Source organism: Chenopodium quinoa, unplaced genomic scaffold (genome assembly GCF_001683475.1).
Source record: "Chenopodium quinoa cultivar QQ74 unplaced genomic scaffold, ASM168347v1, whole genome shotgun sequence".
Lineage (NCBI taxonomy): Eukaryota > Viridiplantae > Streptophyta > Magnoliopsida > Caryophyllales > Amaranthaceae > Chenopodium > Chenopodium quinoa.
Window position 1 is genome coordinate 1457499 of NW_018743518.1, and position 21409 is coordinate 1478907.

The 21409-nt window shown below is 34.3% G+C and overlaps 3 protein-coding genes and 1 non-coding gene across 4 annotated transcripts; all 4 read left to right on the forward strand.

Annotated features, from left to right (window-relative positions):
* The first annotated feature begins 392 nt into the window (after positions 1-392).
* LOC110740089 (pre-mRNA-splicing factor 18-like) lies at positions 393-3780 on the forward strand. Its single transcript, XM_021920586.1, has 3 exons — positions 393-563; positions 1114-2392; positions 3348-3780. Exons 2-3 carry the CDS (start codon positions 1158-1160, stop codon positions 3355-3357), a joined length of 1245 nt encoding a protein of 414 aa, XP_021776278.1. The 5' UTR covers positions 393-563; positions 1114-1157; the 3' UTR covers positions 3358-3780.
* A 2854-nt stretch (positions 3781-6634) lies between these two features.
* On the forward strand, positions 6635-6979 carry LOC110740148 (fibronectin-binding protein A-like). The gene has a single exon (XM_021920642.1). The coding sequence runs from the start codon at positions 6635-6637 to the stop codon at positions 6977-6979; it is 345 nt and encodes a 114-aa protein (XP_021776334.1).
* Positions 6980-7581: 602 nt separating this feature from the next.
* On the forward strand, positions 7582-7663 carry TRNAS-AGA. The gene has a single exon. It is a non-coding gene; the product is annotated as a tRNA-Ser (tRNA).
* A 7640-nt stretch (positions 7664-15303) lies between these two features.
* Positions 15304-18213, forward strand: LOC110740090 (peptidyl-prolyl cis-trans isomerase FKBP12-like). Its single transcript, XM_021920587.1, has 5 exons — positions 15304-15505; positions 15894-15927; positions 16067-16128; positions 17417-17469; positions 17969-18213. Exons 1-5 carry the CDS (start codon positions 15418-15420, stop codon positions 18068-18070), a joined length of 339 nt encoding a protein of 112 aa, XP_021776279.1. The 5' UTR covers positions 15304-15417; the 3' UTR covers positions 18071-18213.
* Positions 18214-21409: the final 3196 nt, after the last annotated feature.

A 21409-nucleotide genomic window follows, 5' to 3' on the forward strand; every position in this document is an offset into this window, starting at 1 on the left:
ATTAAGGTTTGGAAGGGTCAATTTAATCCTTAATAAGAATCTAATTTACCAAAAAACTTATAGTACCATAAATATCTTGTTTTGGATGATATGAAACGCCTCAGCTTACCTATCGTTACATTAAAACTAAGTATCGATCAATTAGGTAAGTTTTTTTTAGCTAATATTGAGTATATTGACCTCAAATTTGACTCTAAGGAGCCAAAATGTCCCAAAATTTTTAAATGAGCAAATTTATTGGTTTTAAAAGTAACGATACAGAGTATGAGGTGTCTCATAGCACGCAAAACTAGACACTTATGGTAAGTTGTTTTTATTTTTTTTGTTGCTAAAGTATGACCTAGTTTAAATAATTTCCTTTTATATCTGACGCTTTAAAAGACACATTTTTTTTTTATTCGACTAAACTATGATCTTCAACAAAAAAAATAAAAAAATATCGAATATCAATTTTATTTCAATTTTTGGAGCCTTGCTTATACGCTGCACTTCTCTCTCCATTGAAGCGTACTCTGAGTTCGTCTTCGAGAGTTTTTCTCTCCTCCATTGAAGCAACTTCTGAGGTAAGATAATTTCTCCCTCTTTTCTATATATCGAATATCAATTTCACAATTTAGGGTTTAATTTCATACTATCGTTAATTTAATTGTCAGTATAGTCAATTTAGGGCTCTTCTTAAGTGAATTATTGAACTATAGGTTATAATTACTGAAGATTATAACGAGCAATTTCGATTATGAGTTGTGTATGTGGCTCAGGGATGGGGCTAGACCTTTGTTTTGCTCATGTTGATTGAATTTGAGATGGCTAAGGTAAATTGGCGGAAAATTCCCCCTTTTTTAGGGTTCAATGATCAAAGGGGTTCGTGAGTTCTACTAGATGGCTTCTTTGATCTAATTAGCCAATTTTAGGTGTATTTTATGCTTTAAATTGTTATGATTTCGTGGAACTAATACGATCAAGTCATTCAAGGTTTGTCGTGACGTTGTTTGTATCCGATTTGGCGAATTTTCTAAATATATGTGATTCTGGTTTGCTTTTATTTTTCGTTGCCGGTATTTGGGGTTTTAGGTAAATAGTAATGATATTGATGTGGTTTTCTTGGGTATGTAGGTTGTGTGAGAGAGATAACAGAGAGAAAGTAATATAATCTGCAAATGGACCTCGTAAAGCAAGAGATTATGAAAAAGAGACAGGCTCTCTCTGCAGAGAGGCCAGAGTCGGGTGGGAAACGATTCTTCAAGCGGTCTGAGATTGAGCAAAAGCGTCTTCAAAAGGTTCGTGAGGAGGAGAAACGTGAACTTGAGGAAAAATCTGTTCGTCAGCAGCAATCCTCCTCTTCTGCTGCTTCTACAGCCTCACTCCTTGATTTAATATACTCTACCAAACCAAATACCGATTCCTCCTCTAAAAGTGTAACCTTAACTACTGATGAGCAGAATAATATCGATGAACTAAAACTCTCAAAACAAGAAGTGATTCGGCGTCTTCGGCTCCTTAAACAGCCCATCACCCTTTTTGGAGAAGATGATAATGCCCGTTTAGACAGGTACAAGAATGTCCTGAAGACGGGAACCTTTGAGGTTGACAGTGATGTGACAGAAGGCCAGACAAATGATTTCTTGCGAGATATTGTTGAATTGAAGAAGTGGCAGAAGACTGGGATTATGAGTGACCGAAAGAGGAAAAGCGAAGATTTGGAGGATGGAGAGACAGGTAAAGGAGATGAGGACTTGAGTGGGGAGGGGGCCTCTTCTGGAGTTGATGCTGATAAGGACATAAAACTCATGAAGGCGAAATTTGAGGATTTGTGCGAGGAGGATAAGATTTTGGTATTCTTCAAAAGGCTGCTGAATGAATGGAGACAAGAATTAAATGAAATGCAGGATTTGTCAAGGCGGACTGCAAAAGGAAAGCAGACGGTTGCCACTTTTAAGCAGTGTGGTCGATACTTGACTCCATTGTTTAAATTCTGCAGGAAGAGGGCTCTTCCAGATGACATCAAGAAATCGTTAATGTTTGTTGTGGATTGCTGTATGCAGAGAGACTATCGAACTGCTGTGGATTGTTATATTAAGCTGGCCATTGGAAATGCACCTTGGCCCATCGGTGTTACTATGGTTGGTATCCACGAACGTTCTGCTCGGGAAAAGATTTATACCAATAGTGTTGCCCATATTATGAATGATGAAACCACCCGTAAATATCTGCAGTCTGTCAAACGGCTGGTGACTTTTTGTCAACGCAAATATCCAACTGTGCCATCTAAATCAATTGAATTCAACAGCTTGGCAAATGGTAGTGATTTGCAGGCTCTGCTGATGGATGAGCAGCATTTGGAAGAAGGGAATCACAATTCAGAGGAAAGGCTTCAGTTAATGCCTGCACCAAGGTAATAGCTAATAATCATGTTGATGTCCTTACTTGCTTAGGAAGCTTTCTTGATAGAATATTGTCATATTCTGTCTGTGATTCTGCAAATATAGTTATCTTGTTTTTCGACATGGAATTGTTGTGTGTATTGATCAGGCGTGCTTATAGAGATGTTTGAATCTGCGTCTTGCTGGTTATTGTAGCAATGAAGTATTATTGATGCCAATCACTTGGCTCAAGGAGTCTGGCATCATGGGACTGTGGTTTCAATTCTTATGGCCTGTATAGGTTGGGGTGTTTTAATTGATGCCTTGCTCGTTAGGGTACAATAGTGTACATAATTCTGCTTGTTCTTTTCATTATCTCTGACTCTCTGATCATAGGTTTTACCGTTTTAATATACAGCATTGAAGTGGTCTTTTCAGTGTAATTAAGGATAGAAAACCGAGGACACATCATATGATGGAGCTGAGCATGTTTTGCAAATGTCTTGAGCAAATCAATTTATTGGGCTACCATAGATTTTTTTACCCCCTTGTGTGTGCGTGTGTTTTTTTTTTTTTTTTTTTTTAATCTGGTCATTCTGATGTTGGCATTGTTTGCTTCCCCTGCAAACACTGAAAGAAAAGAATTTAGACAAGTTTTGTGAGTTAATTCATCTCTCTTTCAAAAGTCAAAGTGTCTTATAAGGTGGAAGTTGCATTCCACTGGTTAGTTACTTTGTAGTTGGTTGTTGTTTGACTTGGAAGGCTTCATTTTGAACTTATAATGAGCTCCCATGGTTATTTCACAAGTTCATTAATATCACAAGTTTGCTTCTAATTTCCAAGACTAGGTGTGCGGCATAAACCTAGTTCTTAATGCAAAGTCTGTTCAGTAGTGAGGTCTTGGCTTAATGGTAAAGGTCCATGATATAAGTTTGACACCAAAGCATCCCATGCCTTCCATCCTTAACCACCTTGTTTTGTTTTCAGTGACGAGTGAAGACTGGATCCTTGCAGTAGCAAGCCAACTGCTATACATGAACCCTTCTGATCCCGAGATGTCTGATGATCATCGTGATCTGCATGATCTTGGCAAGTATCCTGATATTATGTGAGATACTTCTACTCTGCCTCAGCCTTGCCTGCTTGATGAACTGCTTCTTTACAAGTTGGTGTAGCTCCTGTCCAACCTTGTAATTCGTACAGGTCACTATGTCTTCACTATATCCTGGTGCATCAGTAGCTACAATGTAGCAACAGTTATCAAGTGAACATGTACGAAACCAAATTTCTGATGCTTTTTAAGTTTATATTGTATTGTGTAATCTCTGTTCCCTTCTTGATACTTCGTATTGTTATCTGACTTAATTGTAAAATAAATACTTTTCATCTTCAAATGATCTAAGCATGGATGTTATCATAATTTCTACTCTCTATAATTAGATGGTCAGATGGCTTTTACGTGCTCTTTGATCTCTCATATTTTGCTTCTACTTTGTCTAAATTTTTCAGGGGTGCACATCAGAGTGTAAAATCAGTTCTTGTAGTTAACAGCTTGAGCTCAATAAATTTTGAACTTTCTTTGTGCGGTGTGTTTGAACCTGAACATAGGATTGCCTATTTAATGGACTTTTCTGTTTGTGCTCATGAACTACTCACCCATATAACCTGCATGAACAATAACTTGATAAGATCATTTGTGATTATTTTTTAAAGATTAGTCGCGTGTCATAGTTTTGGTTAATATTTGCACTCAAATATGAGATTCTCTTAAGCTAATTGTATCTGGTTTAATGTATCAAGTTTACTGACTGTTTTGAGTTTAATTTTGATGATGAGTTCAATGAAGGTAATCTCGACTGTGTATTACGTATTTGTACCATTGGGAGTTGGGGCATATTAAGAGCTTAGGGTTCTAATCTCAAATTCTCATTTCATTGATGTTATGCAAGGGGAAAAAATTAGTAGTTTTGCCAAAAAAAAAAAAAAAGAAAAAAAAAAGTGCTGAAAATGGCATTAGTTGCTTTAACTATTCAAGAAAGAGGTGCTCTTTCATACAATACTACCTACCCTGTAGATAGAAAGTGGTTGCAAAAGGCTGGATATGGAAGGGAGATTTCCAGAATCAGTTGAACTAAACAAAATTTCTTACACGAAGCAACCTCCTGGCTCAATATCTATAAAAGCCCTACATTTGCCAAAGTAATTTCATCATACTCAGTTGACAAAATCATCAAGTTCTGCAACTTGTAATTGTTTTATTTCACTTTTTTGAGTCATGGCTTACACTTATCAGTTTCTCCTCCTGCTGCCAATTTTGCTCATAGCCTTATTATCCCGTATGAATGATATCAAGATTCATGCAGATGCTCGATATCTAGCTGAGATATCAGAGCTTCCACAGCCTGAGCTGCCCTCGTTCCCTGATTTAAGCAATGTGGAACTGCCTCCATTACCTGATCTCTCTTCTCTGCAATCTCTTCAGCTGCCAGCGATTCCCAATTTGCCTGAATTTTTCAGGAACCTCAATCTGCCACAGCTTTCCAATCCCTCTTTCCCTGCCTTCCCGGGTAATCCTCAAGAAACTCCAACTCCTACTGTCACCAAAACTCAGTCAACCACAAACCCCTGAAGCAGCATACTAATGTTTATCTGTTGATCAATCAGAAATTTGGACAGTGTTTATCCGAAGTATTTTCTTTTGGTTTTGGACGATAGGTGTTCATTTACTGATATAAAAGTGGATTGTAATAATCAATTAATGTTCGGCTGTTTGCCATATAATTCATTATTTATGTAATCTGTATATTATTAATTGATATAATCAGAGCAGCTTCTTTGTTTCTGAAATGTTTGTTGTTCGACTGGCATCATGCATTAACCTATGTAATAAAAGACTATATGTCATTATATCAGTTGATATTGTAACATTATCACAGAAACTGTTTCACAGAGCCACAGCACACATCTTTATCTCCTGTTTCACCTAACTAAGAATTATTATGAATTAAAACCCTGTCCTGTGAGGTTGTCAACAGTCTATACCTGAATTCATCTTGTTGTTACGTTGTTTGTGCAAATTCAGCATCATTCGGCTCTGCATTTTCTCCTCCCTTGTAATGTGCTACCATGAATGTGGATCAACTTTTTGGACTTAATATGCACCTATGCTTTTTTATAATGTAGGGAAATAATCCTTAACAATTTATGTAGGTTATGTACGTAACTATTTCGGATGTGATCTTGTGCCTTTTGCAATTCTAGTGCACCCTACAATTTGGGTTGTGATATATTAATACTATTTGGGATGCCCGAGATTAGAAATTGGAGTGGTTGAGAGAGGATGTGAAAGAGACTACTATTTTGAAAGATAAAGAGTGTTACAGTGAAATAATGATGAATCCTTAATCCAGGTATGTAACAATGTGAGAATTTATTCCGGGAGGGAGTTGAAATTCTTTTGAACAATCATGTGTACCTGCTATCAGTTGGATCGAGGAACTGAATGGGATTATAACCCATATACAACGTAAATGTAATTTTAATCAATATTAACATTACCCCAACATGTAGACGGCTTTCTGAAGATACTCAGAGAGAGGAGGGGGGGGGGGGGAAGATAAAATTCATTCAATTTTGCACCTATGATATTATGGGTTCAGCTGTTCTGTATAAGTTTTGTCTCTATGATGATAGTAGTCATAGTACTGTTAGTTTCCAACTTCCCACTCAATCATGCTTACATTTTATGCAAATTCTAGACTCGAATTGTTGAACTTGCTTGAAGGTTACTCTCAAGAATCTAAATAGATTTTCAATTGGCGACATAAATTTCTGCATTAGAGAAGTTCAACAGGCTGTAGATAACTATTTCTTTTGAGGCAGGTTATTCTTTAGATCATCACCAACTTGCCCTTTATTTTTCTTCAAATATCTGCAACAGATGAGAAATTCAAGTAAAAGTTATAAGATACACGTCTGGACAAATCATTCAGATAGGAATTTTTGTATAATATTCTCGATTTCTAACAGACGGAAAAAACAGTGTTTCAGCAAAAATTGGAAGAACAGAAAGTTAAAGAAGTTGATAAACAAGTCAAATCTACCTCTTTATGATGGCTTTAATTAAAATTTGTTAGTGTGAAACAAGGAGTTAAGCTAAGCAATACAATTTTCTCAACCAACAGCTTTTCGTCTTCTCATCATTCACATCATTCATCTATATATTTCCACCTCTGACAATACAAAGCCAGTAACTTTCCTATTTTTCTGAAACCATGGGATATGCTTACTACAAAAACCGTCGTTCACCATTAGCATTAGCTGTCTTACTGATCGCGTTATCATTGATGAGTGACCATCATATCCATGTGGTGGCTCGTCATCTCATGGAAGCAAGTTTGTCTGATGATCTCCCTGAGGTTCCTGACCCCGAGACACCTGATGATCCTGATGACCCTGTAGACGAGAACCCTGTCCCTGCAGCTCCTTACAATCCCTTGTTGCCTCAGCCTAATCTGCCAGAAGTTCCTGGGGATTTACCTGAAGTACCGCCTTCTCCAGAGTTGCCACTCCCTAAATTTCCGACTACCTCAACTCAAGCAGTGGCCACTAGACCATAGTCTGAGCATCAGTAGCTAATTAATATCCGGATATGCACATCACTTGCTTAGCTTGTTTATTTCTGTTGTGTTCTTGTTTTGAAATAATGTGTTGCTTTATGTTTCAGCTGTTATTATTTGGTTTTCTGTGTAATTAATGATATATTGCTATTTTCGACGGATTAACACTTAATTTTATAAATTAGGAAAATGATATATGTAACCCTTAGGTTGGGTTACATTACTTATATAGGAGTTAAAAGTGGAAACTATAAATGAAATACCAGTATAACATCAATACGATGATTTATGCGTGACTTTGTCATGCAATTCTAAATTAATACTCGTAGTCTTGTACCAACTATCCATTTCCTCAAAACACTATTAATATTCTCTAATTTTTCACATAATAAAATTATAAAGAATTGATGTTTTAAAAATACATTCGGGATGACTCTAGCAAGATGTCATGGTGACTATTCTTTCGCTCAGTTTAATTACAAATCACAAATAATGCTACCTCCTTTTGTCCTTGAGCTCTACACCTTTTTTTTTCGTCAAAGAAAAAAAATATTATATAGTAGTAGATAATATTAATAAACGTAAACAATTTTACCGTAGAAGTGGACGTGCCGGAGTGGTTATCGGGCATGACTAGAAATCATGTGGGCTTTGCCCGCGCAGGTTCGAATCCTGCCGTCCACGCTTTTTGGTAAACCTTTTTTAAATTCAACATTTTTTATTGGATTAATACTGTTTTTTAATCCCAACTTTTATCAATTTAGTTTCATTAATCCCAACTTTGAATTATTCCTCAATAATCCCAACTTTAAGGCGGCCTATTATTCTTCAATCCCAAAAACCGGTTACCGGTTGAATGGGTTATTTTTTTTTTTGTTAAAGTGACACGTGTCACAAATTAATTGGTAAAAAAATATTTAAAAAATTAAAAAAAATCAAAAAACCAGCCACCACCCACGAAATCGGCCAGCCTCCCCATGACGTCGTCCGGCTGCCCAAATGCACCGATACTCCCCTAGAAAACCTCTCGCCACCGTCGCCAACTATTTCCCCTCCTTCCCCCTTGGCCCCGGCCACAAAACCCCTTTTCATTTTCTCTCTCCTCTCAATTGACACCAGCCACGAAATCCGGCCACCTGTACGCCGGCCGGTCGTGAATCTCCCTGGAAACCCCTCCCCTACTCTCGAAAACACCTAAACCTCCCTGAAACCTCCGTTTTCGTGGCTGGTGGCTGCAATTTTGAAGATCGCGGCTGTGATTGTGGGTTTCGAGGCTGCGATTTTGGGGTTTTGATGGCTGCATAGGGGAATGGGAGGGGGTTTCGAGGAGAGGGGAAAACAGCTACGACGCAAGGGGTGGGGGAGACGCGGCGTTCCAGCGAGGGGAGGGGCGGCAGACTGGCAGTGGTAGTGGAGGTTAGGGTGGGATGGTGGGTAAGGGGAGGTTAGCTGTTTTGTGGTTTTTTTTTTTTCCGTTTTTGTTTTTGTTTTTTTTTAAAAATTTTTTTAGACCAATCAGGACTTGACACATGTCAAGTGACCTGATATAATATGTTTAGTTGCCGGTTGGGTATGAAGAATGATACGCCACCTTAAAGTTGGGATTATTGAGGAATAATCCAAAGTTGGGATTAATGAAACTAAATTGATAAAAGTTGGGATTAAAACGATATTAATCCTTTTTTATTTTATGGAGTGTTCTTAAGTCTAGTTTAATCATGTTTCCTACTATACATTTTTTCGTTTCATAATACATATTACTTGATAGTGATGATACCTATATAAAGTGAGAGGTTGTATCTAAGTTGTAAACTAATATAGCATATGGAAATGGGATTGTAGCGATTATAATTCGAAAGACATGCGAGTATGTGACAAATTATCGTGTAAGGAAAGGTTGTGAACTACTTTAGTAACAAGAATTTCTCAAGGTGTCTTGACCATTGTGGAACTTAGAAATCTGGAATCATAGGCTTTCGACCCATATATGCCGAAACCAAGAATTCCAAGCTATTCTGTGTTGGTCAATAAGCTTTTTGATCTCTGGTTCTATTATGGACGAAGTGAAAATAAAAATTTGGTACTACCAATTGACCTACTTTACCTACTTTGACCCAATTCATTATTGACTCACGCCAACCCTAACTAGTACCTCCCAATAACCAAGTCTAGTGGCAGTGGACCAGTGGTGGCGATTAGAGTGGTGGTGGTAGAGAGTGATTGATATAAAGAGTATGTTTATGGGTGTGATGATCATTTCCATTGATTATTGTGGGCAATTCTAAGTAATCACGGTTGTGACACTGACATGGTAATCTAAGAAATATAATTACAAATTAAAGAAAAATAGTGGTAATTGTCTAATAGAAACTATTGGTTCTTGGTATAATAGCATTATACCCTATTCCTACCATGTTTGACAACCTTAATTGTACAAATGTTATTTCCTTATGAAAAAAATTCCCACCAAAATTTTTGCTTGTGATATCAAATTTTTTTTTTATTCTTTTATATTTTGTCCATTTAAATTCAAATAATTCGAAAATAATTTTTTTAAAATAAAAATGTATGAATATCATTTAACCAAAAATACATTAATGACTTTTCTTTTCCCAAAAAAACCTCTTGTACATGAATTGGGTAATTTGTTGCAAAGTTAACTTTGTTTATTAAAAAAAATAATTGGCCAAAAACCTGTAATATATATAAATAAAATTGAAATATATTAAAAATAAATTAATGACACACAAGCTAACTAGCTAAGTTGATGATCGATTAGGTAGGACTAACTAATAATCTTTTCTTTAAAAAAAAAATAGTATTTGTTATTAAAAAAATAATTGGCCAAAAACCTGAAATATGTCAATAAAATTGAAATATATTAAAATAATTTAATGACACACAAGCTGACTAGCTAAGTAGATGATCGATTAGGTAGGACTAACTAATAATCTTTTCCTTTAAAAAAAAATTAAAATAATAATCTTTTGAGTTCATTATTCTGCTCAACTAATTCAGTAATTTGCCCTACAAATATACAATATACACCAACTTTTTTTTGTACACCAACTTAATCCTCTTTAGTCTTATATATAAACCCAAAACTTGGCCTTTCTTATATTCTCAATCAAAACTAAATTAAAACTCCAGGGCTAAGAAACTCAGTGCAAACAAACTAACCTAAGCTAAGCTACATACCATGGCAGTTATTCGAAACCACGGCTTCCTCTTCGCTCTCTTGATGATCATTATATCAAGCATTAACGTGAGCCAAGCGACAGCTCGCCATCTACTCCAGACGAGTACTCAACCTCAAACCGCGCTACCTCCCATGGCAATGCCAAACATGCCACAGCCCTCTTTACCAAGCGTTCCACCACAGGCATCAACGACACAGATGCCTTCGTTACCAAGTAATCCGGTGACAACTACCATACCATCACTTCCTACGTCGTTTAGTATCCCTCCTTTGCCAGGAGCAATTGCTTCATTATTGCCTACTAATTTCCCTACCTCCATTTCTTCTATCCCGTTTATGTCTCCTCCTCCGTCCAAGTAATATATACGTTCTACGTACGTACAAGTTCCTTTAATCGCTTTCGATTAGCTTGTTTTGAGCGTTAAATTTTCTCTTTTGGGAAAATTAGTATGTAATTACTTATGTATCATCAAGTAATTACCCCGTTAGAGTGATTGATTGATTTTCAGAGTTTTATTTATAGTTTGTATGATACTATACATTATGTATGGTACGACCGTACGATGATCATGTACTATTCGGTTTGATTTTCAATATATGATGGATTATTATTATTATTATTATTATTATTATTATCATTATTATCACGTGTTATTGGATTATTAATTACGATTATTAAAAATGATTAATTGTATCTACCATTACAGTAAGGAAATTTGATAACAATGCAAGTAAAACTTATTTCGAATCTATTCGACTACTATTAATCATAATGTATACTTTATACGCATGTTCAAAAATCTTTATGCAAACTCGTCATGCCATAACCTTTAAGAAAGTACGCAGTACAATATACAATGATGTAAGCTTATTAACAAGCAAATGTACATTGATTGATTAACAATTTCAACAAACTCATTTGTTTGGGTCCATGGAGGCAGAGTATGTAGCAAAGTTGCCTTGCAGTACAAGAAGCAATCTGGTTGAGAGCCTTTCTACAAGATCTCAACATATCCTCCAAAGCAGATGATCCAGTATTGATGTATTGCGATAACACTGCTGCAATCAAATATGCTCGAGAACCTAAGTTCCATCGAAAGACCAAGCATATTAAGAGGCGTTACCATTTTGTTCGTAATGCTATCAAGGAAAAAAGAAATAGTTCTTAAACATATCCCCACTAATAAGATGGTTGCTGATCCTATGACTAAACCTATCCCTAGAGATGCGTTTCAAACTCATATTAAGAGTTTGGGTTTACGTAGAGTTTGATTTAATGGGATATCTTTTATATGTTGTAATGGACATATGATCTTGAGCATTTATTAATGAAGAATGTGTTTTTTTTTCTTCTTATAATTGTTGTATTAATAGGCACATTTGTTTTTAATGTCATTAAGCTTTGATCGATCAGCTTTCTCACACAGGTGATCTCCCTAGTACCTAAGTGGTAAGTAGGATGAGACTAAAATCATAATTGAGCTAAGTGCGGATAATATTCGTTATTTTTGTATATACAATTTGGTGTATAAAAGAATGATTTCATAAAGTCGCCTTATTTAGTCTAAGATGAGACTTAATCTTATAAGTCGTGTATGAATTGTTCCCAAATTTCATACTAAAGCCTAATGAGCCTAATGGGAGCAATTATTTTTGTGTTGAAGCTCGGTGTAATTACTTGAGTAGAACTTACTATATTCGTATGGCATGGAAGAGTGACATCTCCTAGTAAGTGGGAGTTATGCCATAACATACAAATCATATTGTATGTGCTTAAATATCGACCTATAAGGAAATGTCATCAATTATCCCTTGTTTGTCATTGTGTGAGTCCTATGGACAACTTATTTAGTCCCTATTTTTTATACTCTTTGTACTTAAAGCCATGTTGTGAAGTTAGACTTGGTGGTGCTACTTTAGCATGTTTTCTTAAGGCCATGACCATATACGGTCTGAAAGAACATGTCTACGAAAGCAGTCAAGATTAGATGGATCAATATGTGTGTTGAGGAAACATTAATGCCCGGGAAATCATGACATTTTGTGTTGTTATGATGACATTTTGAATAGTGATTAATTTTGGTACGAGATATATGTATGCCAAAATTTAGTGGTGATCAAACAGTTTGGGGTATAATGATGTGTTCTTGATTTAGCAGTATGTTAGTTAGACGATGGCTTAACATATTATCGGTTTTTTGTTTTATCTTGGTCGCACACTCCACTACTCGTATGAAATGGAATCTCAAGGTTTTTTTATTTTTTTATTTTTTTTTTATTTTTTTGGGGGTAGCCTTATAGCTAAGTGGGAGGTATAATATAGCCTTTGTGGCCAAGCGGGAGATATTGGAGATTAAGTGGCCTCCAAAGTCTATCCTATCTCAAGCAAGTATTTGTTACTTGATCTATATCACTTAAGGGGATAATATCTATATTTTAGGAAAGTAAATAAGATGATATTTATACCGTTTAGAGTTAGTTACACCTAAAATCTTAAGTAATAAGGACTCCTAATATTATAAATATGACATCCGTTGTAGCCAATATACGTACAATTTCACAGAGAAAATAATCCACAAAAAAATTGAGAGTGTTTCCATTAGAGTCATCGTCCTAGATCTGGGTTTTGGAGTGTGACAATTATTGAGGACTCTGGTAGCCCTCCTGGTGCGGTTGTAAGGCGAATTACTCTAGTTCTTGTTTGAGCTTCCGCTTGAAAGATAAGTATTGTGACTTACCCATTTAATTCCTATAGGTTGGATAAATTTTTAGAGCAATATTTTTGTCAAAATTCTAAAAGTTACGGAGTACTTAAAAGCTTACTGACAAAAAGGACCAAAGATATGACCTAAAAACCCAATATCGTGTTTGGACACGTCATATTAATAGTCACGTGTTTCACCCTGATCCATGCTTAAATTCTCAAAACATTTTCATGATACTCATTTTGATTACATTATCTAATCGCTAAACTTTTCTCATTTCATACATTTAATTCATTTATATATGATTATTATTTGCCATTTAATATACCAATGCACTATTATTTCTTAGTGCTACAATTTAAAATTTATGTCGTAGGACTAACATGTTCTAACAAGTTAATTAGGCAATTCGATAAGCGTGGCATAACCTTATCGAATCATCAGTCATATCAGCAACATCAAAATTCAAAAAGCCAACATATGTACGTGAAATCTTATGGTTCAAGTAAGAAAAATTTGAACTAGCTTTGAGCCACTTAGAAAGTGCTATAACATTTCTTAGTTGAACTAACTAGGAATATAATAACCAAGTAAGAAGCAAATATTCTTCAAACTTTGCTCAACGACAATACTCGTACCATTATTTTTTTTGTTAACCAACTTACCTACTTTTAAAGTCTTAACAACCATACTCTTTAATCTTCATATCATACACTATAAATACCCCTTGCTAGTAAATCTTTATTCATCACAAAAATCTCTTACCTTTTAATTAGTAACATCTAACATACACCCTTAGACAACTTCTAATATAATTAAGTTGCACAAATGGCTTCTAAATTCATCTTAGTAGCTATCTTCATCGCCGCCTTGTCGATGACAAGCATTGAAGGAGGCCGCCACCTTCTCCAAACAACAACGGCTCCTCAGACGGGGTTGCCCACGATCCCAAACATGCCTAGTATACCAAATTTCCCTATGGCTTTCCCTCCAATTCCGAACATGCCTACTACAATTGCCTCCATTCCAAGGTTGGCTTTCCCTCCGATTCCAAACATGCCTTCTATCCCCTTCCCTACTTCTATCCCGTCTCTCACGCCACCACCTTCCAACTGAGATTTCGAGTTTATACGTAATGTATTGCCTTCTACGGGCCGGGGAAGGATATATATACGCTTGTTTAAGTTTTGCTCTTTTTTATGCTTGGTTTGTATGGCTTTGTATTGATGTAATCTTGTATTTATTTTCCTTTTATATATAGAATACTTGTGTTATTTTTACTTTTATTAATCCTTCATTCTAGTATAAAATTAAATGAACACTTTCCATTTTATTTTTGAGACAAAATAGTTTGAGCCTTTCTTTAGTAATATCACCCCACCAATCATCTATTTTACGTATATGCACATAATACACACGTGAAGTTATATCATCAATATAACAGATAACTCTATATACAAAATAATATACGTAGTATATGATCTTACAAATACTTGTATGTACTTATTTGAGAATTGAGATAATTATTAAGCGAGCAAATCAGCAAATACAGCTAATAAATTATTATATTCTATGCAATCGAGAACATGAATGATGAAACTCAGCTTGATCTTAAAATAACCTATTATTACAATTTATATAAATATAATAACATAAATTAAGTTTAAAAGAGAAGAGCATAAAAAGAGCAAAGATCGCATAAAAGAGCATCAAGTTTGTATAAAAAAGAGCAAAATAGAAGAACATAAAGTTTTATACTGAAAGGATATCTAGTGAATGAAAATGTAGAGTACAATTTAAACAAAAGATTAAGAAAGTTTTGCATGATTAAAAAAAATCCCTTAATTTAATTAGGAGGAGCATATTGCACATTATACTTCTAGAGTTTCAAATTTACAAACACTTCGTATATCATAATAACATCATTAATTTCAATACCATTAGATCGAGGCACAATGCAAATTAGACTGAGACACAAAGATATCGTAACAAAACTTCTCTCACCACACTTTCTCACAATAAGTACCAATATGATTATATTGCAACTAATTTTGAACAACTTGCAAAAAGTGAAAATATGAAATAATTTAGAGGATTGAGTTTATTTATTTATTTATTTATTTTAGCTAGGTTCTTGAAAATCATTTTAATTTGTTCAAAAGCGTATGAGTAATTCATGTCATGCGATATCAAATCATAAAATCATTTTGAAATCATTGCTCGGTTTAAAAGCCTAAATTTTGAAATTTGTTATATACACTCGAAATGCACCGTACACCCAACTAATCCAAATAAGATTAAGATATATATGAGTGTACCGTATACGCGAGTGTATATAACAATATCTTCTACATTTTAGAGATGGATTCGGGGTCGGGTCAGTTTTTGTCATTTGACAAGTGTACCCTTCTTCACCCCCAGCCCAGGTGAATATATCTAAGCCGGCTAAAGCCCGTTACTCTAAAAAAAAACCTAGTCGCAAATTCACAATCATCTGAGAATAGTGAAGAAGCATTAGATCAACCGGAAAAAAAATGGGAATAGAGAAGGAAATTCTCAGGCCAGGCTCCGGTCCCAAGCCGGTATCCGGTCAGAAAGTCACCGTTCATTGCACTGGTTATGGTATACTCTCTCTCCTTCCCTTTTTATTTGTTTTCTTGTAAATTATTTAATTTTTTTCTTAGGGTTTATTATTGTTTTTTTGTGAAGATTATATCTTGATTATATTATTTTTTAGCTAATTAATTCTTGTTCATTAGATTATGCTATTTTTTTAAATGTATAATATTAAGTTTTAGCGAAAAAATAAGTTAAGTTCGGCAAAAATTAGTTAGTTCCATAAAAACTGATTGAAAAATTGATTCTTGTATAATGTTATTTTTTTTTTATGTTTTTTTTTGGTAGTTCTGATTGGTACTGCTAGATGCATTGTTTTGTAATAATTAATTTGCAAATTTGATTGTGGTTAAATTTGCTAATTATGCTTGTTTAAATTGTGAAAATGGTGCAGGGAAAGATAGGGATCTCTCTCAGAAGTTCTGGAGGTATAATGGGTTTTATTTCTTTTGTTTTAGCTAGTTTGAACTGCAAAATCAACACTAAATCCTAGTTAGATGTGTAGCTTATTAGTACTTCACGATTTCGTTACGCTAAATCGTTTCGTTCACTTGGCTTTTATAACAGCACCAAGGATCCTGGGCAGCAAACATTTTCATTCAATGTTGGCAAAGGAAATGTGATTAAAGGTATGATAGTGAAAACTTTCTACCCTTTATCCTTTAATTCGGTATGATGTGTTTCTAAATGTGTACTTTGTAGTGTATTTATTGTTTGTTGCTAGCATTTACACATATCTTTGATGTCAAGACTAATTTCTGTATTGTGAAAGATTATTTGTTTTCTTGATGTGATTTGGTATATGATAAGCAATCAAACATTCTGATAGCCCAAGCTGAATCTTGTTTAGTATGCTTTGTTGGCAAGGAGAATAGGAAATGATGATATAAGTTTGTTTGGTGTGGATGAATTTGTATCTAGTTGTTGTCTTCCTCTAAATTGTCCTCATATTTTGAAGCACAGCTAAACAAGGAAAAGCTAACTGTGAACTAATATGATCAGCTAATGTATGAATAATATGTTAATTATTGGTAAGAGTGAATTGTTTTTTGGATCCTTGGTTAAGCCCTTCCGTGCTCTGTTCTGAATTGTTAACCATTTTGAAAGTCGTATCATATGACAAATAATGATACGATTTAAAAGCCCTCCCCCCCCCCCCCTCCTTTTCCGTCCTTCTTTGCCTTAGGAATCAGGGTAGATATTGGCTAATCATCTCTGATGCACTTCATGTGTATCACATTTTTGTTTTTTGTGTGATGTCACTGAGAAACAATCAATAAGCCACCTCAAGTACTTGTTAGTTCTTGCAGCCTTACATCTTAGATTCTGGAGCTATTCTATATCCAGCTTCATGAACTATTTCATTTAAATGCTCATGTATGTTCTCCAATGCTTCGGGTGATCCTCCTAAGAAGGCCTCTGTTTGCAAGATGGCTCTCCGTTTAGCCCGAATCTCCTAAACATCCATGATACATGTGTCAAATGTATTCTCTCTTTTATACTGGGGTTACTGGAAGTCTTATGAATCATGATTGACAGGTCATGCTGAAAATTACAAATAGTAAAACTTATTTCTTCTCGTGACTACAATATTCGTGATGCAAATTTCACTGTACATGTTTCCTCTTCCCTTGAGCATATACCTGATTGGGTTAGCAACTTAGCAAGTCCATAAACTAGAATTTCCTCCTTTTTTTTTTTTCCGGCTGCTGGAAACCTCAAGTAAATTGATCTGACAGGTGCAAAATTTGTAGATATCTATCAGTTGAATGTAACTCATATATCACTTCTGCTGCCAAGCTAATGCTTTTAATGGAATTGATTACAACCTTATTATCTTCTGCATGGTTTTGTGCTACCTTGTTATTGATCTGAAATATTCAGCTAGTTATTGAGTATTGTCTGTAATGATTTTAGGATGGGATGAAGGTGTGCTCGGAATGCAAGTGGGTGAAGTTGCTCGTTTAACGGTAAGTATTGCTCCTCTTTTTATACTTTGTCACCAGTGTGTATCTCCTGTTGGGTAGATCTGTTCGGTTCCAACACTATGCTAAACTAGTGCTGGATAAAATGTGGCATAATCCAAAGTCTCAGCTTGAAACCATCCCAAACTGAAATTAGTTTTTGAAAGCTGAAAATCTTGAAATAGTTGTTTCTAGCATTATGTTGTCTGTTTTCCAAATTAACATAACTACTTATTATAGACATAATTATATAAGTCATATTATTACCTATTTTAAGTTGATTACAGTGCAATTTATATCAGATAACATTTGAAATCACAAAGCCAACAATTACCTGAGTATGATACTGAACAAGCTTGAACCCTCCACCCAATACATACCGTACTCTGTATTCGGCAGAAGCTTCTCTCTTTAAATGTTATGTTCTACATAAACAATTTTATTTTGTAAATCTGTTTGCTAATGAAAAGACTTATGGATCCAAAATTATTGTTCAAATTTTCAGTGCACTCCGGACTATGCTTATGGCGCTGGCGGATTTCCTGCATGGGGAATACAACCTAACTCCACCCTGGTGTTTGAGATTGAAGTGTTGAGCGCTCAGTAATTAGCTGCTTACATTTTAGTAAAACCATTTTCACAAAACCAAGAATAAGATGTAGAACTATGGTTGTCTGATTATCTGCTTGACTTAACATGTATGTGCTATTGTGCAATGCTAGTATTCATCTTTGTGTGCATCAAGCCTTATAATCTCAATTGTTCTACCTACGAAGTAGGCAAGTAGTGTTTTTTCCGATTCGTTCAGTTATTTACAAAATGCAGTGCTGCTTATGTGAGGATTGCTTTACGATGGGGAATTGTAGGAGGGTGGATTTCTGGGCATTTCAACTGCACAAAAACTCGAAAGAGATGTTCTTGGTTGGGTATCTTGTTCATAATCGATTATGGTTGAGGTACTTTAAATAATACTCAACGTTCAAGGTTCAGCTGTTTGGGTGCCTGAGATCCCAGAAGTTTTAGTAATTATACCTGATCTGATTAACTTTAACCATAATTATGTAACTCAAATCTAAAAAATTTAAATCTTAATACAGAAAGTTAATTCTTTTTATAAGCATGAAGATGGAGATTATATGTGGAAGGCTATGTTTAATTCGACTAATTTAAGTTGATTACGGAAATTACCCTAGTAGCCATGTTCATGTATCGGATGGAGGATACAAATCATACAACCGATGGGTTGTCTAGTGCCTAAGCCTCCTGATAATGAAGTACGAGTAGTTCGTATTAAGTTTTGATACAGAGAAAATTAAATCTAGCAAACTCTCACAAAAGTTTGTTGTAGAGAAAATAATTTTGATTTAGTAAATAAATTTGGATAAGTAGTATTTTTATTATTTTGAGGAACGGATTATTTAAGTAGTATATGTTTATTACTCCGTAAAATTTAGTAAGAATAGAACATAGCTTTCGTCATTTAATCTCATTGTCTTTAATTCCAATTTGATATAAGTAATAATTAATGTATTTATAATCATCACATTCATGATCAACAAAATGAAATTGCAATAACCAAAAGTATAATGCATTGTGATTAGGTTAAGTTAGTGTAAGTATTGAGAATTAAACATTATCACTTGCTGATTGGCTTTAATTTTATAAAATAAATAAATTAAAAAAAAATTTAAAAAAAAAAAAAAAAAAACCATTGAAAACATTCATCAAACAAAGTATATCAATCAATCAATCACGTCCCCTTCTATTTCTATTTCTTTTTTTTCTAAGTAAATCACTAATTATTTTTTTTATTAGATAAAACCCTTATATTTAATTGTCTAATACTTGTATAAACTAATCTTTGATGTCCCATTTTCCGCATATTAGTCTAGAAGTGACTTCTTTCGGCTTATGTAATAATATGTCTACTTTGTCTTAAAAAATATTTAGTAACATTTTTACATATTATTTATCATTGTTCTAAAGGAAAAAATAAAAATTTATTTTCGTCAAATATATAATGAATCCTTTTTAATCGTAGCCAATAAACAAAATATACTTTTTAAAAATAAATCATGATTATATTCACCACGAGGTGGTTGACGCGAAAAATCACTCACCTCACGCCTATGGGTAAAAATTAGCAAAAGGAGAGTTGATTGGCCAAACTTTAAATTATGTAATTACATTAAACTAAATAATCTAGTATACTTAATTCATCTTTGACTATAATATGATTTAATTATCATCACAATAAAGAAGGAATTCCTAAAATTAAGGCTTTTAATTTTGAAATAGTGAAATGAAATTAGTGGGACCTATAAATGTCACCAAAATGGTAGACCTTATTATGTGACAAATGAACTTGCTTAGCTACTTTGATGTTTGTTCCCTCCACTTGAAGCAAATGGCTAATGACACCAAGCGTGTTATTGTTAATTATTTAATTCATTATAGCTTAATTGAATTTATTATCATATATAGGTGGTGAATTATCAATTGACCCACAAGGGTTAATAGATTTTGAGGTGAAGAGATGAAGTAGTATTTGTGAAGCTTGATCATTCATGTTTTAGGCACGAGTTACAGTTGAAAGAATGATTTAATTCTATTAAATTCGATGTTTAAGTAAAAAATTATCATGAAAAAATATGAATGATAATTCACTCTCTAAAAAATATCAATTTTACATATCTCAGTTACTATAATCATTTAACATACAACAATACAACCACTACTACATATAATTAAGATCATACCACTATAAAACATGTCGCACCACAACTAATCAAAGAACTGCTACCAAGCTTTAACTTCATACTTGAATTTATTTCCTAGCTTGAGATTGGATCTTTGAGCAACTCTTTAGGGTTTCCCAATAGAATTGTTTTCATTTTGATTATTCACTCATAAGAATTTAGATCAAGCAAGTAGAGGTGATAATCAATAGCACTATCCCGTCGGGCTAAAAAGCTAAGCACGGGTTTGGACAAGCGTGAAAACGTAGTTTTAGTTCAATCAAAATATGTCCGATCCGAACAACACTCGATAAGTCCAATATTATTTTACGGATTTGAGTATAAGATTTTATACAAAGGCTCGCCCCGGACATATTATTTTCATCACCTCTACAAGCATGTTGATTGTTGAATACTTGTACCTCACAAATATTGCCTAACTTTGAAAATAACAATAATTACTAACTCGATTGTCTTTGTCAACTGCAAAGTACATTTTACAGTGACAGACATTATTTTGTGCCTTTGTGGGTATCAATCTATCAATGAATCAATCTCCATGTCAAGTTTAAATCCTCCAATTAGATCATAAAAAGTGATGTGAAAATTTATTTAAATCTTAAAATTGGATAATTGGATTAAGCATACATTTCTGCAAGGTTAGTGGGAGAGTGAACCTCATTTTAGGATTAAGAAATTACCTACATGTACTTTTGGAACAAATGAACTATTTGTAATTTTGTAGTATAGTAATAGCATCATGAATTAATGACATAATGTACTTTTGGAACAAATGGACTATTTGTAATTTTGTAGTATAGTAATTGGACGTCTCTCATTTCAACTATGATAGAAAAACTTAGTTAATAGCATGAAACTAGTTTTTGTTTGTGATAATAGTTTATCTAGATGTTTGTGTTAAATGACTAAATTTACTTCGTATTATTCTACTACGTACATAAATTTTCAATGCTTGGGCATTTAGTTTGTGTCACAAGACTAAAGATAGATTCGTAAAAGGGTGTGTCAATTTTTATTTATTTATTTATTACAGGAAAGGAGAAGGACTCTTACCACAGTCCTCATGGTTATGATTTTTTGGTCCAATATTTAAGGGTCAGATACTTTAAGAGTGTGGGGGGAAGGGTAAGAAATCCCTTCCTTCAAAGTGTCTCTAATGCGATTGAATCCTATTAAAGTGCAATTCT

What these genes read in the sequence shown, in the direction of transcription:
- LOC110740089 (XM_021920586.1), top strand. Translation starts at nt 1,158, where the DNA reads ATGGACCTCGTAAAGCAAGAGATTATGAAAAAGAGACAGGCTCTCTCT.
- LOC110740148 (XM_021920642.1), top strand. Translation starts at nt 6,635, where the DNA reads ATGGGATATGCTTACTACAAAAACCGTCGTTCACCATTAGCATTAGCT.
- LOC110740090 (XM_021920587.1), top strand. Translation starts at nt 15,418, where the DNA reads ATGGGAATAGAGAAGGAAATTCTCAGGCCAGGCTCCGGTCCCAAGCCG. An exon ending in CAAAGGAAATGTGATTAAAG is followed by an intron (nt 16,129 to 17,416) that starts GTATGATAGTGA and finishes TAATGATTTTAG; the next exon opens with GATGGGATGAAGGTGTGCTC. An exon ending in GTGAAGTTGCTCGTTTAACG is followed by an intron (nt 17,470 to 17,968) that starts GTAAGTATTGCT and finishes TCAAATTTTCAG; the next exon opens with TGCACTCCGGACTATGCTTA.